General features: G+C 36.8%; 1 protein-coding gene across 11 annotated transcripts in view; it reads right to left on the bottom strand.

Moving 5' to 3' along the window:
- Positions 1-1,950: 1,950 nt before the first annotated feature.
- LOC106085521 (cGMP-dependent protein kinase 1) overlaps positions 1,951-17,808 on the bottom strand; it is a 61,193-nt gene continuing 45,335 nt past the window's right edge. For all 11 annotated transcript variants that reach the window (XM_013249800.2, XM_013249802.2, XM_013249807.2 and 8 more), the window contains exons 5-11: positions 12,211-12,353; positions 11,686-12,139; positions 10,328-10,566; positions 9,949-10,269; positions 9,661-9,892; positions 2,305-2,654; positions 1,951-2,244 (exon numbers count right to left, since the gene is read on the bottom strand). In XM_013249800.2, coding sequence (XP_013105254.2) covers positions 2,079-2,244; positions 2,305-2,654; positions 9,661-9,892; positions 9,949-10,269; positions 10,328-10,566; positions 11,686-12,139; positions 12,211-12,353 — 1,905 coding nt within the window. In that variant the 3' untranslated portion in view covers positions 1,951-2,078. The remainder of the gene's footprint in view (positions 2,245-2,304; positions 2,655-9,660; positions 9,893-9,948; positions 10,270-10,327; positions 10,567-11,685; positions 12,140-12,210; positions 12,354-17,808) is intronic.

Raw genomic sequence — 17,808 nt, 5'->3', positions numbered from 1 at the left:
ATATAGCTGCCTTATGGACCGATCTGGGTATTCAGTCACTTAAGCCTATAAAAACCACATTTATCACTCGATTTCCAGTAAATTTGGAGCAGTGAGCTGGACAATGTTGCTTGATATCCGAAAGGAGGATGGTCCACATCAGACCACTTTTGGATATAGCTGTCATATGGATTTATCTTCTGACTTAGGGTCTTAAGTCCACATAAGGATCATTTATTATCCGATTTTGCTAAAATTTGGAAATAGCTGTCATATGGATTTATCTTCTGACTTAGGGTTTTAAGCCCACATAAGGATCATTTATTATCCGATTTTGCTAAAATTTGGTACAGTAAGTTTCAGTTGGGCACTCGATATCCGAACCGAACCGATATCCGAATTTTGCACGAATACTTCATTTCGATGTAGATCGTTGGGGACTGTAAATGGGTCCGATTTTTGTCCGATTTGGCAGAAATTTTGCACATAGTGTGTTGTTATGACTACAAACAACTTTGCTTAGTACGGTCCAAATCGGTCTATAACCTGATATAGCTCCCTTATAAACCAATCTCGCTATTTGATTTTTTGAGCCCCTGGAAGCTTAAATTTTTGTCCGATTTGGCCGAAATTTTGCATGAAGTGTTCCGTTATGATTTCCAATAACTGAGCCAAGTATGGTCCAAATCATCCAATAACCTATTTTAGATTCCATATAGACCGATCCGCCGATTTGGCTTCCTGAGCCTTTATATGCCGCAACTTTTGTCCGATCTGGCTGAAATTTTGCACGTAGTGTTCTGTTATGATTTCCAACAAATGTGCTAAGTACGGTCCAAATCGGTGTAAAACCTGATATAGCTCCCATATAAACAGATCTCCCGTTTTGACTTCTTGAGCCCTTACAAGCCGCAATTTGTGTTCGATTATGTTGAAATTTTGGATGTGGTATTCTATTGTGACTTCCAACAACTGTGCCAAGTACGGTCCAAATCGGTCTATAACCTGATATAGCTCCCATATAAACCGATCTCCCGATTTGACTTCTTGAGCCCTTACAAGCCGCAATTTGTGTTCGATTTTGTTGAAATGTTGGATGTGGTATTCTATTTTGACTTCCAACCACTGTGCCAAGTATGGTCTAAATCGGTCTATAACCTGATATAGCTTCCATATAAACCGATCTCCCGATTTGACTTCTTGAGCCCTTACAAGCCGCAATTTGTGTCCGATTTGGTTGAAATGGTTCTGTTATGACTCTCAACAACTATGCCAAGTACGGCCCAAATCGGTCTATAACCAGATATAGCTCTTTTACTTGTATTTTTTTTTTTTTTGGATATTTAATATGGAATGACCCATATACTGTTTTGCTCTAGCTTGATTTGATTTCTTTAAGTGATATATCAATGGTTGTGTGGTTGTTTGCCTACCAACACTTACTCATATGAGTGAATGTTTTTGTTGTCTCGGATGAATGTTCTTCCCTTGTTGCCTTTATTATTATTTGTTGTTGTTGTTGCGTTTTTATGATATAGTTGTTACTTGTTGTTTTTCGTGCCATGTTAACGCATTTCGTCATCATCCATCAGCAAGGGAAACCGGATGTTGTTGATTTTCCGCTGCAAATGATTTCACACTACGAAATGGTATTTGTATGCTACGCTCACACGCACGCTCTCAGTTCACACGCACACCCTCTGTTTAGGTTAAACCCCAGAAGCCTACATGGTGAATGCAGGCACAGCTGATGGAAGACCCTGAAAACAAAATGTTCTCCTTGAGTAACAACACAGCTTTTCCAGCAAAGGAAATGAGCCAAGGTTTGATTTCTGGCATAAAAAACCCATAGAAATCCTTGAAACTCTGAGCTAGACTTTCTTAAAGCATTTATTTTTGTTTTTTTTTTTTTTTTGGTTTATAAAATAGAAAAAAAAAATAATTAAATGTAAAATTTAATATTTAAACTAAGATTATTGTCTTTGGCTTAAAGCTATTAACATAAGCTTAGCAAGTTAAATGTATAAAAAAAATGATTTAATAATAATTAACAATTGTTGGTAAAATTAACCACTTTTATGAAATGGTGGTGGTTTTGTTTAAAAGTCAATATCCCAGCCACTGGTCTCGGGTGGAGGATCCACTTCATTTTCCACACCTGAGGGACCAAAATGCTGCAAATCGGTTTTGCTGTGTATGGGTCGTTTAATGGGAGAGGAAAGTTGTTTATTTCTTAGCTTCTGCCAATCCAGGCCATCAAACCAACTGAAAAATTAAAAAAGTTTTGTTTCATTATCTTTTTATTTAATTTAACTTTTAGGTTACCTATGCTTCTTTATGTCTAATATACCCTTACGCTGATAGCCCAGTCTCTCCGCCGGCAATTGTTTGCACAAGGACCTTATAAGATTTTGTGCTGGCTTGGGTATCTTCGAGGGCATTTGCACCACATCAATGCCTCCCAAAATTTGTTGATAAATTTTTATTTGATTTTGCCCTCGAAATGGTGTCTTACCCACCAATAATTCGAATATCAATATGCCCAGGGCCCAATAGTCCACCGAACGATCATGACCGCGATCGAGTATAATTTCTGGGGCCACATATTCTGGAGTGCCTGCAAAGGTGTGAGTTTTTTGATTGGTTGGAATGTGTTTGGCAAAACCGAAATCCACCTAGAAAACATATATAGAGAAAAAAGTAGAAAATTATATCTTATATATAAAAATCAATTTGTGTTTGTTTGTTTGTCGGTTTGTTTGTTTGTTCCGTATTGACTCAAAAACGACTAAACCGATTACTTTGAAATTTTCACAGATTGTGTAGGTTGGTCTGGAAGGTTACGCATAGGCTACATAATTTGTTGATATCGGGAGGGGACGGACCCTCCCCCTTACCACAACAACGCCTCGCATATCCGAAAGAGGTCCGATGGGCACAATTAGGGTATCAAATGAAAGGTATTGGAGAATAGTAAAAGGATATGGTATTAAAATTTGGGTCCAAGTAACCAGGCCATCCACAACCCCAAAACTTCTCTAAACAGATATATTCGAAGTTCATGTCAATATGGGACATAAATGAAAAGTAGTAGGCAGTAGATTACAAATCTGACATAAAACATTAGGTCCAAGTAATGGGTGGGCGCTCACTCCCAAATGGGCATATTAGCCGACCACCGACCGACTCAAATGAAAGGTATCAGCGAGTAGATTACGAATATGGCATTAAAATTTGCGCTCAAGTCTTGAGGTTATTTGACCCATTATGACAATATGAGACTCAAATGAGAAGTATTTGAGAGTAGAAAACGAATTTGATATCAAAATTTGGAGCCAAGTGATTTGGGGTACGCCCTAAAGCACCCCCTGAACTGAACTTCATTTCCGTTGCGATTAAAAGACGAATATCTATTTTCAGAGCAAAGTGCTGGTGGCAGCCACAGACCCAAAACACCTTCCAAACGGTTCATAAAGGGTGATTTTTTTGAGGTTAGGATTTTCATGCATTAGTATTTGACAGATCACGTGGGATTTCAGACATGGTGTCAAAGAGAAAGATGCTCAGTATGCTTTGACATTTCATCATGAATAGACTTACTAACGAGCAACGCTTGCAAATCATTGAATTTTATTACCAAAATCAGTGTTCGGTTCGAAATGTGTTCATTCACCGTAACGTTGCGTCCAACAGCATCTTTGAAAAAATACGGTCCAATGATTCCACCAGCGTACAAACCACACCAAACAGTGCATTATTCGGGATGCATGGGCAGTTCTTGAACGGCTTCTGGTTGCTCTTCACTCCAAATGCGGCAATTTTGCTTATTTACGTAGCCATTCAACCAGAAATGAGCCTCATCGCTGAACAAAATTTGTCAAAATTTGAACACATTTCGAACCGAACACTGATTTTGGTAATAAAATTCAATGATTTGCAAGCGTTGCTCGTTAGTAAGTCTATTCATGATGAAATGTCAAAGCATACTGAGCATCTTTCTCTTTGACACCATGTCTGAAATCCCACGTGATCTGTCAAATACTAATGCATGAAAATCCTAACCTCAAAAAAATCACCCTTTATTTACCGGCCATAGTAATATGGAGCTCAAAATAAAGGGATTTGGAAGTGCAGCACGTATTTGATATCCATATTTGTGTCGAAATGGCTGAGGTGCCATCCCTCCCCTAATGAGAACATTAACCTAAGGAAGAATATTACCACCAGGAATCGAGAAGGGGCAAATTCTCACACATCAATGAGTGTTCTCGCCAGAATTCGAACGCGTTCAGCGTCATAGACTACAATGGCACGAAAACGATATCCGCATTCAGGCCGAAGTGTCCCCACCCTAAGAAGATATGCGAGAGTTAAAGAAGGCGCAGCGGAGCGGGCCCGGTTTGGCCAGTAATATTATAAAAAAATATACAAAAAAAAAAAATTTTCCAATATTCAAACAATTTTTTTGTTTATCTTTCCAGGTGCAAAAATTTCCAGAAAAATAGTTTCTTAAATGAAAGGGTTTCGCAAAACTTCTCCAAAACATTGTAAAGGTACGTAAAAAAATTTTATAACCAAAAATTTTTTGTAAAACAATTTTTATACCCTCCACCATAAGATGGGGGGTATACTAATTTCGTCATTCTGTTTGTAACTACTCGAAATATTCGTCTGAGACCCCATAAAGTATATATATTCTTGATCGTCGTGACATTTTATGTCGATCTAGCCATGTCCGTCCGTCCGTCCGTCCGTCTGTCTGTCGAAAGCACGCTAACTTTCGAAGGAGTAAAGCTAGCCGCTTGAAATTTTGCACAAATACTTCTTATTAGTGTAGGTCGGTTGGTATTGTAAATGGGCCATATCGGTCCATGTTTTGATATAGCTGCCATATAAACCGATCTTGGGTCTTGACTTCTTGAGCCTCTAGAGTGCGCAATTCTTATTCGATTGGAATGAAATTTTGCACGGCGTGTTTTCTTATGATATCCAACAACTGTGCCAAGTATGGTTCAAATCGGTCCATAACCTGATATAGCTGCCATATAAACCGATCTGGGGTCTTGACTTCTTGAGCCTCTAGAGTGCGCAATTCTTATCCGATTGAAATGAAATTTTCCACGACGTGTTTTGTTATTATATCCAACAACTGTGCCAGGTATGGTTTAAATCGGTCCATAACCTGATATAGCTGCCATATAAACCGATCTTGGGTCTTGACTTCTTGAGCCTCTAGAGAACGCAATTCTTATCCGAATTTCGCACGACGTGTTTTGTTATTATACCCAACAACTGTGCCAAGTATGGTTTAAATCGGTCCACAACCTGATATAGCTGCCATATAAACCGATCTTGGGTCTTGAATTCTTGAGCCTCTAGATCCGATTCTTATCCGATTTGAATGAATTTTTGCACAAAGTATTTCGTTATGATATCCAACAACTGTGCCAAGTATGGTTGAAATCGGTCCATAACCTGATATAGCTGTCATATAAACAGATCTGGGGATTTGGCTTCTTGAGCTTCTAGAGGGCGCAATTCCTATCCGATTTGGCTAAAATTTTGCATGACGTATTTTATTTTTACTTTCAACAACTGTGTCAAATAAGGTTCAAATTGGTTCATAACCTGATATAGCTGCCATATAAACCGATCTGGGATCTTGACTTCTTGACCCCTAGAGGTCGCAATTATTATCCGATATGCCTGAAATTTTGTACGATGGATCCTCTCATGACCATCAACAAACGTGTTTATTATGGTCTGAATCGGTCTATAGCCCGATATAGATCCCATATAAATCGTTCTCTCTATTTTACTTCGTGAGCCCCAATGGGCGCAATTTTTATACGATTTGGCTGAAATTTAACACAGGTCTCCAATATATAATTTAATTGTGGTCCGAACCGGACCATATCTTGATATCGTTTTAATACCAGAGCAACTCTTTCCTTATATCCTTTTTTGCCTAAGAAGAGATGCCGGGAAAAGAACTCGACAAATGCGATCCATGGTGGAGGGTATATAAGATTCGGCCCGGCCGAACTTAGCACGCTTTTACTTGTTTTTTTTATTTTAATGGGGTTTTATAAAAATTCCACAATTTAATGGCGGAGATTTAAGATTTTTGGTTTCTTAGAAAATTATTAAAGTCATATTTAAATCAATTGAAATTATGAAAGGTCCTATCATTAGACGTCTCGTCTCACCTGTTTATGCTCAAACACAAGCCTTTAGCAGGCTCTTTAAGTGGTTTCCTAGGTGAAAAACAAGCACCCACCACCATAGATTCTGCTAAAATATGGGAGCTATATCTGGTTATTGACCGACACCCATTTGCAATCCCCAATGACCTACATCAATATTAAGTATATATGCAAAATGTCAAGCGGCTATCGTGATTTCGACAGACGGACGGACGGACATGGCTAGATGGACTCACAATGTCGAGAAGATCAAGAATATATTTACTTTTTGGGTTCCTAGATCAATATTTCGAGGTGTTACAAACGGTATGACTAGGTTAGTTTACCCCCATCCTATGGTGGTGGGTATAAAGACGTATATAAGGGAGCCGACCCAGATTGCTCTGCTCCACTTTGTTTTATACTCTCCACCAAAGGATGGGGGTATACTAATTTCGTCATATTGTTTGTAACTCCTCGAAATATTCATCTTAGACCCCATAAAGCAAATATATTCCTGATCGTCATGACATTTTAAGTCGTTCTAGCCATGTCCGTCCGTCTGTCTGTCGAAAACACGCTAACTTTCGAAGGGGTAAAGCTAGGCGCTTGAAATTTTGCACAAATACTTTTTACTAGTGTTGGCCGGTTTTGATTTTAAATGGACCATATCGGTCCATGTTTTGATATAGCTGCCATATAAACCGATCTTGGGTCTTGACTTCTTGAGTCTCTAGAAGGGGCAATTCCGGTCCGATTTGACTGAAATTTTGCACGTGGTGTTTTGGTATCACTTCCAACAACTGCGGTAAGTATGGATTTAGCCCGTCCATGTTTTGATATAGCTGCCATATAAACCGATCTTGGATCTTGACTTCTTGAGCCATTAGAGGGCGCAATTCTAATCCGATTTGGCTAAAATTTTGAAAGAGGTGGTTTTCTTTGACTTCCAACAACTATGCTAAGTTGACTTCAAATCGGTCTATAACTATATATAGCTGCCATATCAACCGATCTTGGGTCTTGACTTCTTGAGTCTCTAGAAAGGGCAATTCCGGTCCGATTTGACTGAAATTTTGCACGTAGTGTTTTGGTATCACTTCCAACAACTGCGGTAAGTATGGATTTAGCCCGTCCATGTTTTGATATAGCTGCCATATAAACCGATCTTGGATCTTGACTTCTTGAGCCTCTAGAGGGCGCAATTCTTAACCGATTGGAATAAACATTTGCACGACGTGTTTTGTTATGATATCCAACAACTGTGCTAAGTATGGTACAAATCGGTTCATAATTTGATATAGCTGCCATATAATCCGAAGTGGGATATTGACTTCTTGAGCCTCTAGAGGGCGCAATTCTTATCCGATTTGGTTGAAATTTTGCATGAGGTGTTTTGTTATAATTTCCAACAACTGTGCTTAGTATAGTTGAGACCGGTCTATAACCTGATATAGCTGTCATATAAAACGATCTGGGGTCTTGACTTCTTGAGCCACTAGAGGGCTGAAATTTTGTATGACATGTTTTATTATGATTTTCAACTTCTATGTTAAGTATGGTTTAAATCGGTTCATAACCTTATATAGCTGCCATATAAACCGAAACTTGAATCTTGACTTCTTGAGCCACCAAAAGTGATATTCTTATCCGATTTGGCTGAAATTCGGCATAAGGTGTTTTGTTTTGACTTCTTACTACTGATCTAAGTATGGTTCAAATCGGTCTATAACCTGATATAGCTGCCATATAAACCGATCTGGGATCTTGACTTTTTGAGCCGCTAAAGGGCGCAATTCTTATCCGAATTGGCTGAAATTTTCTACAACCACTTCTCTCATGACCTTCAACATAACTATTAAATATGGCCTGAATCGGCTTATAGCCTAATACCACTCCCATATAAAACAATCTCCCTCCCTCTTTCACTTCTTGAGCCCCTAAAGGACGCTATTCTTATTAGAATTGCCTGAAATTTTACACAAGGACTTTTACTATGGTCTCGTACATTCAATTCGATTATGCTCCGGACTATAACCTGATATAGCTCCAATAGCATAGCAATTGTTTTCTTTTATCCTTTGTTGGCCTAAAAAGAGATTCAGGAAAAAGTATTCGACAAATGCGCTCCATGGTGGAGGGTATATCAGATTCGGCCCGGCCGAACTTAGAAGGCTTTTACTTGTCTACTCCTTTTTTTCGGGTAAAAACAATGGACCTAAGGTCTCCGAGTGAATGGCTAGTTAGGTTCTCTCTAACCTTATCTTCATTGTGAAGGCATTTTTAAGTCAATCCAGGTTTTTTCCTGAATGTCTTCATTGTGAAGATATTTAAGACAATCTAGCTTTTTTCTTGAATATCAGTCAATGTTTCTATCCGTCTGCCTTTCTGTCTGGCTGTCTTTCTGTCTAACTGTCTGTCTATACATTTATTCCTCTGACCATTTGTTCACCTAACCCTACGCCTGTCGAAAGCACTTTAACTTTCGAATCAGTAAAGGCCAAATTGGTCCATGGTTAGCTTAAGATCCTATATAAACCAGGCCTATGTTAAAAATCAGGCCTATGTTGAGTATGTTATCAACTCGGTTACCGGTGCTTCCAGCCTGATATAACTCTCATATAAATTACTGTACTATTTAACTTTTTGAGCAACTAGAGGGTGCTATTGTCATCCGATTTGTTTCAAATTTTGGCGTGGTATTTTGTAATGGTTTATATTGGTCTATAACTTTATTTAGACCTATTTTTTTATTTGAAAAAGACATTCTAGTCCAATGCAATCTACGAGGGAGGCCACCTAAGATTTGTCCCGGTCGAAATTAAGGCGCTTTAACTAATTTCTTTTTCTTAATCCATTAACAACTTTTCTATAAGAAAAGGTTAATAAGATTAACATTTAAGTCATAATTTGGAAGAATTTTTCCAAAGACTCAAACTCAAATCTTCTTAAAGAAAAAATCCAATTACATTATCAATTTTTTTACGATAACTTCATACGTACAAATTTGTGCACACAGGAACCTGTTGCCTATTCCATGAAAGCTTGTTTTATTTTCAATATAACATGGTTTGAAATTTTGTCATATCAATTCGTTTACAATGAATAATCATTATTTAGTAAGATGAATCAAAAAATTATTATTACTTATACGCTCCATCTACCCAATAAAAATGAAAATATGTGTTTTAAAGGCAAACGAATTGATATGGAAAATATGAAACAAACCTAGTTTCGACAATGATTCAATCTAATACATTATTAAAGAATTTTGCATGTGTGCCGCCTCCCAGTCTAAGACTTCCCCAGTTTTTCTCAATATCTCTCACATGCAAAATGGGCCAGTATGATTGTCAGAATTTCAATAAAACTGTATTTGCAGTCGAAATTTTAACAATTTTTTTAAGAAACAATGGCAATAAATTTTTCTGCAAGAGGAGGCGGTATTGAAATTTCAATCAAGCCGCCCTTTTATTTTAGCTTTCTTCTTACTCACCAATTTACAATAACCATCTGTGGTTAACATTAAATTCTCCGGTTTCAAATCTCTATAGATTATATTGTGTGAGTGCAGGAAATCAAAAGCTTCCACCACACAACCTGCTATAAAACGAGCAGTTTTCTCATCGAAGAATCTGCGTTGAGACATCACAGTCCAAACATCACCACCCATGCAGGCTTCCATAAGAAAATAGACAAATTTCTCATTGCGAAAGGTTTTGAAAAGCCTGACAAAGAAAGGTGTAAATACATTTTCTTAGGAAGTAATTCTTTAAATTCTTACTCTATTATAAATGGTGAACTTCGACATTTCATCATCACATGTTTCTCACTATAGATATGCTCTATCTGATCCTGTTTCACAATATCTATCTTTTTCACAATTTTCAACGCAAATATGGTATTGGCATCATATTGCACCAAATCGACTTTGCCAAAGGCTCCAGCTCCCAAGGTGGCAATTTTCTTTAGATCGGTCAATTGTATTTTGGCATATTCATTGTCAAACTCTGATTTTCGATTGCTGTCACGGCCCTCAGGATCTGAGCGCTCCACAGGTAATTCTCGGAGTTGGGGTATGGTGCCCAAATAACTGATGAAAGCTCTGAGGAAAAAAAAAACATTTGATTGCTTATGCTACTCAGCAGCTGTTAATTACTTACTCTCTATCTAATTTCAATACTTCTGTTCCAGGCGCATCTGCATATACGCTAGCCTGTCTGCGATCAGCATTAAGTAAAGCCTGCTCACCGAAATAATCTCCACGTTTACGATTATCCACTACTCGCTCTTCGCCAGCATCTGTTAACTTTTTAATGGTGACAGTGCCGCCTCTTATGATGAAGAACTCATTGCCGATATCACCTTCACGCACAATGCAGGTATTGGTGGCAAAGAATTTCTGAAATTTTTTAAAAATATTAAATTATATTAAAAACAAGATAGCATAACATAACATAACATAACATAACATAACATAACATAACATAACATAACATAACATAACATAACATAACATAACATAACATAACATAACATAACATAACATAACATAACATAACATAACATAACATAACATAACATAACATAACATAACATAACATAACATAACATAACATAACATAACATAACATAACATAACATAACATAACATAACATAACATAACATAACATAACATAACATAACATAACATAACATAACATAACATAACATAACATAACATAACATAACATAACATAACATAACATAACATAACATAACATAACATAACATAACATAACATAACATAACATAACATAACATAACATAACATAACATAACATAACATAACATAACATAACATAACATAACATAACATAACATAACATAACATAACATAACATAACATAACATAACATAACATAACATAACATAACATAACATAACATAACATAACATAACATAACATAACATAACATAACATAACATAACATAACATAACATAACATAACATAACATAACATAACATAACATAACATAACATAACATAACATAACATAACATAACATAACATAACATAACATAACATAACATAACATAACATAACATAACATAACATAACATAACATAACATAACATAACATAACATAACATAACATAACATAACATAACATAACATAACATAACATAACATAACATAACATAACATAACATAACATAACATAACATAACATAACATAACATAACATAACATAACATAACATAACATAACATAACATAACATAACATAACATAACATAACATAACATAACATAACATAACATAACATAACATAACATAACATAACATAACATAACATAACATAACATAACATAACATAACATAACATAACATAACATAACATAACATAACATAACATAACATAACATAACATAACATAACATAACATAACATAACATAACATAACATAACATAACATAACAATAGAGATACATAAAAAAATAAAATTAAATAAAACAATTTCACAAACTTCCTACTTACCCTTTGCAATAAATCCACCACTTTGCTTAATACCTCCTCGGACAAGTCATTCAAAAATGGTGCGGATCTCAAGAAATGCAAATTCTCCTCCCTCTCCTTGGAGCCAGATATGACCATTATCTTACGGAATTTATCTCGATCGATTTTCCATACTTTGGCATTTGTTACAGCACGTATGGAAGCAAATCGCTTGGCATTATACAAAATTGCCAATTCACCAAATACTGTTTCGCCACCAAATTGTCCAATGACCTTATCCTGTTTGATGACATCAAATTTACCCTCCTCGGACACATAAATCTCAGAGCCTTCATCATCTTCATTGATGATGAAATCATTTTGTTTGAAATGCAACATTTCCATGGCATCGATGACCATCTCTTTGCGTTCCTTATCCATGTAGTTATTGAGAAAATCATTTTTCTCAATTGCTTTGCGTATGAGATTGCGAGTTCTAAAAATAAGTGGTGAAGAAAAAACAAAATTCAAAATATGGTTTTCTTCCAGAGGTAAACTTCGACTTACTTTTCATCCTTCTCTATGTAGTCAATGTGGACATCCTTTTTGAAGGGTAGATTTGTGCGGGCAAATATCAGACCTCCTTCGGCACGATGTGATTTAGGTGTCTCACCACTGCTATCACTTTCTTTAGGCGATGGCGTTGATTCCTGGGAAAATATCGAGAAAGTCAATACAAAATTTTGGTTTATTTATATACGATCGATGAGTTGTGCAAGTCATTACTAAATACATGAATATTATGTTAAGTCCTTAATGGAGTTTTTTCTTTAAAGACAAGCTATACCCCAATATTATACAACCGACTTCTAAGTATTCCAAGTATTACTCATATGACCCACGACGATATGCTATGCTCCAAAATTTGCATCCATTGTTCAACTTACAAATGATTCGGTTTTAATGGCATAAATATCTTGTCATTCTCATCCCACCATCATCGTGGCACACTTTGCCCTAATCACTTCATTTTATTTACCTCAATTTGCACCCCAGAATCTCTGGTGGCGGTATCACTCAATGTCAAATTAGTGCTGGTTTGTGACGCAGCCACACTAAATTCATCATCACATTCAATCTGCAAGGCTTCCTGCAGAGTTATGGTGACAGTCACACATTCAACAACGTCGTTTGACTGCAAAATACAAAGTCAAAGAACAAGAACAAGAGAAGCAAATTTAAATATTGTGTCATGGCGACAAAACAACAAATGAAATCATCCTTTAGAATTAAATCTCATACTCATACAGACAAAAGGAGAGTTACAATAGTAGTAGTTGTAGTAGTACTAGTTGGATAGCATCAGTCTAAGTTCAGTTAGTTAGGCTACACACAATAGGATATTAATTAAGAAGTAACACACACAAAAAGTCACACTCACATACGTAGACGAACAGAAAACGGATATGGTAGACTAACGGCAGCTGAATAGTTGTAAGAGCTTTGGGGATAAACATGAGTAAAGAATTCAAAGGTAAATGGAAGAAAATTCTGTTTTCCTCCATTTTTGGCTAGAGTAAATAGTAATTAGAGAAGAATTTTTTTGGTAAGGTAGAGCAAGTCTTTCTCTACGTTACATAAAATACATAGGTGAAAATTTATATAAATACATAAAAATTTTGGAGCTTGGTTTTCTTAAAAAACAAGAACTGACAGACAGTTTTTTAGCAAAATGATTGTTTAAGCTTTCTTAAATCATTTAGCTGCCTTTGTATGCAGTTTATACCGTAGTTTTAGTCTCATTCTTAAGGGAGATATAGCGATTTTAGTTGAAAGCCCTAATAATTATTAGTAATCATACGCACCGGAGAACCTATTTTGAAAATATTTAAAAAATTACATGTTTTTTTTTATTAAGTAAAGTTATAAATAAAATTTTTGAGTGAAAAAAAGTCCTTAAGATTCAAAGTTTTTCCTAAGAATACTTGCTATACACAAGAAAAAATATGTTGACTAATACACAGGAAAATAAAAGTTCACTAAATGTATGAGCAAATAAAAAAAATGTTTAATTTCATTCCTTAAAGAAAGTTTTGGCAATTGTGGGCTATAAATGCTATATAAGTGATTTAAATCTTTCTAGTTATTGTCTTTTTCTATGTTATATAAACTACACATAACAAAATTTCATAGTTATTTAGAAATTTTTTTAAGTTTGGATTTAAAAAAAAAAGGATTGACAGACAGTTTTTTAGGAAAATGGTTGATTAAGTTTCAATAAATTCCTTAAAACTTTCTAACTGAAAATTGCTGGATTCGTTAGCTTTCAAATGCATTTTATTTCATTGTTCTAGTATTATTATTAAGGAAGATATAACGATTTTAGTTGAAATCTCTTATAATTATTAGTAACTATACGCACCGGAGAACCTGTATCCAAAATTTTTAATAAACTAAATTTATTTAATATTACGAAAAGTTGTAAATAGAAATTTTTAATGAAAACAAGATCCAGGGATAAAAAGGTTTCTCAAAGAATAGTTGATTGTTGTTGATTGATGGGGAATTATTTCACTGATCTGACGATTAGGGAGGCTGCCATGGCGCAGAGGTAAGCAGGTGCACCTATAACGCTCTGGGTTCAAGTCCCGTAGTGAATATCAGAAAATATTTTCAGCGGTGGTTATGGTTTTAATCCCGACCTGACCATGAAAAGGATTTTCAACAGTGGTTATCTTCAGACTATGTGAGGTTGAAAAAAGGGTGCGGATATTAATCCGCCCCATGCCACTATGGACATACACCTAAGGCAGTAATCGGCTTGTTGTGCGCTCTGTTTGAGCCCCACATTTCGATGGTCAGTGAATAATTGCTATTTGTGGGGTGTGTTGGGGAAGGGGTAGACCCCCAGAGAATTTATTTCGAAAGTAGGTAGCAACTGGTATGGGTATCCTCTCCCCAATACCTTTCATTTGAGCCCCACATTGACATGGGAGGTAAATATGTCCGATTAAGGGACACCCCTTAATCGGACTTAGCTGTGAAAATATATCAGCATCGTGATCTACCCTCATCTACCCTCAAATATCATTTATTTGAACCCAATGGCCTTGAAATTGCATATTTAAATTCGTTTCCTTATCTCAAATAACTTTCATTTAAACCTCTTATTGAAAAGTCGGCAAATATATATGTATGAGTCCTAAAAAACAATCAATCCCGGGCTCCACTCTCTTTAAGACCCAAATTGTCATTGTGAGCAAATACGTCCTGTATGGCGGTTGTTACGGGGGTGGGACGTTCCCTAGACAGTTGGTGCCGAATGTTAATATCAGACCCCAAAATACATGTTCACTTTGGAGGGACGTTTTGGGGGATGGGGCAGCCACGCAGTGACTTCGTTTTGAAAATATATATCAGAGTCGTGTTGTACTATAAAATACCTCTTATTTGAGCCCCATATTGTAATGGTCAGCAAATACGTCCGATATGAGTAGTATTATAGGGAAGGGGTGGCCCCATAAACACCTTTTCTCGAATATTGATATCCGATTCGTGCTTTACTACCAAAAACCTTTCATTTGAGACCCATATTGTTATGGTCGTAAATTTGTCCTCTTTGGAGGGGTTTTTTGGGAGGGGAGGCTCCCTAAACACTTTGTCCCACATTTGGATATCAGATTCGTATTCTACACCCAAATACCTTTTATTTGAGCCCCATATTGCCAACGGACATAAATAAGCCCTGTATGGCGGTGCTTTGGTAAAGGGATGGACCGCCAGAAACTTGGTTCCACATTTGGATATCAGATTCGTATTCTACTTGCATATACCTTTCATTTGAGTCCCATATTGCCATGGTCGGTAAATATGTCCGATTTAGGGGTGTTTTGTGGGTTGGGGTGGTGCAAAAACCTGATATAGCTGGCATATAAACCGATCTGGGGTCTTGTCATCTTGAGCCTCTAGAGGGCGCAATTTCTATCCGATTTGGCTGAAATTTTGCACGACGTGTTTCGTCACGACTTCCAATAACTATGCCAAGTGTGGTTCAAATCGGTCTATGACCTGATATAGCTGCCATATAAACCGATCTGGGGTCTTGATTTCTTGAGCCTCTAGAGGGCGCAATTTTAATCCGATTTGGCTGAAATTTTGCATGATGTGTTTCGTCATGACTTCCAATAACTGTGCCAAGTATAGTTCAAATCGGTTCATAACCCGTTATAGCTGCCATATTAAACGATCTGGGGTCTTAACTTCTTGAACCTCTAGGTGACGCAATTAATATCAGATTTGGCTGAAATTTTGCTTGAAGTGTGTTGTTATGATTTCCAACAACTGTAACAAGTACGGGAGAAATCGAAGCATAACCTGATAAAGCTGCCAAATAAACCGATCTGGGGTATTGACTTCTTGAGCCTCTAGGGGCCGCAATTTTTATCCGATTTGGCTGAAATTTTGCACAATGTGTTTCGTCATGACTTCCAATAACTGTGCCAAGTATGGTTCAAATCGGTCCATAACCTGATAAAGCTGTCATATAAACCGATCTGGGGTCTTGACTTCTTGAGTCTTTAGAGGACGCAAATCCTATCCGATTTCGCTGAAATTTAGCATGACATGTTTCGTTATAACTTTCAACAACTGTGAAAAGTATGGTTCAGTTTAGTCTATAACTTGATATAAACCGATCTGGGATTTTAACTTCTTGACCATCTATAGGGCGCAATTATTGTCTGATTTGGGTGAAATTTTGTACGCCGGTTTCTCCCATTACCTTCAACATACGTCACAAATATGGTCTGAATCGGTTTATAGCCTAATACAGCTCCCCTATAAAACGATCTCCCTATTTTACTTTTTGAGCCACTAGAGGGCGCAATTCTTTTTCGGTTTGGCTAAAATTTTACACAATAACTTCTACTGTGGTCTCCAACATTCATTCCATTATGGTCCGAGTTGGACCATAACTTGATATAGCTCCAATAGCATAGCTATTCTTTTCTTTTATCCTTCCCTTTCCTTTTATCCTTCCATTCCCAGATGTGGGAGCGGACCCTCCCCCTAACACTCGCCAGATCTCAGAGAGAGATGGTTGGTGCGATTTAAGCCAAATTTTGTGCGCTCTCTTATAGTAAAAAAATACAAAAATTTGGTATTAAAATTTCGGATGGGGCACCTAGGGGGGACGCCCCACCCCAAACATACCAAATATGCATATACACCAATCACAACAATATGGGACTCAAATGAAAGGTATTTAAGATTAGAAAACATATCTGATATCTAATTGTCGGACCAAGTGTTTGGGGGACCAACCCAACCCCCAAAAACCCATAAGTCGGACATATTTACCGACCATGACAATATGGGGTAGGTAGGTATTTGCGAGTATGATACGAATCTCATATCCAATTTTGGGACAAAGTTTCTTGGGGTTCCCCCTTTCCCAAAACACCCCCCCAACAGGACTTATTTACTGACCATGGCAATATGGGGCTTAAATAAAAGGTATTTGAGTGTATAATACCAATCTGATATCCAGATGTGGGATCAAGTGTTGGGGAGGCCGCCCATCCGCGAGAACATACCCCAAAGAAGACAAAATTTACGACCATAGCAATATGGGACTCAAATGAAAGGTCTTTGGAAGTAAAGCATGAATGTGATATCAATGTTCGTGAAAAGCGTCTATGGGGCTTCCCAAATAGGAAGTATTTGCTGACCATTGCAATATGAGGCTCAAATAAGAGGTATTTTAGAGAAGAACACGAAAAACATAACACCATCCAAACCAGTCATGTTTGCCGACAATAGAAAAATTAAATTTGAGATCAAATGAAGGGTATTTGAAAGTAGACCATGAATCTGATATCAATATTCAGCACCAACTGTCTAGAGGACGTCCCACCCAAATAGGACGTATTTGCTCACCAAGACAAGTTGGGTCTTCAAGACATTGGAGCTGGGTATTCATAGTTTTTAGGGCCCATACCACAAACCGGACATATTTGCTGGCTCTTTCAATAAGGGATTTAAGTGTATGGCATTTGAGATTAGAAAACGACTTTGATATCTAATATTGAGGCCAATGGCAATATGGGGTTCAAATATATTAAAATAAGTGTAAGGGGGAGGGACCGCTCCCCCTTCAGATATCAA

The sequence above is a fragment of the Stomoxys calcitrans genome, chromosome 3 (genome assembly GCF_963082655.1).
Source record: "Stomoxys calcitrans chromosome 3, idStoCalc2.1, whole genome shotgun sequence".
NCBI lineage: Eukaryota > Metazoa > Arthropoda > Insecta > Diptera > Muscidae > Stomoxys > Stomoxys calcitrans.
The sequence above is the reverse complement of the archived record's forward strand: the minus strand, read 5'-3'. Positions and strand labels throughout refer to the sequence as shown.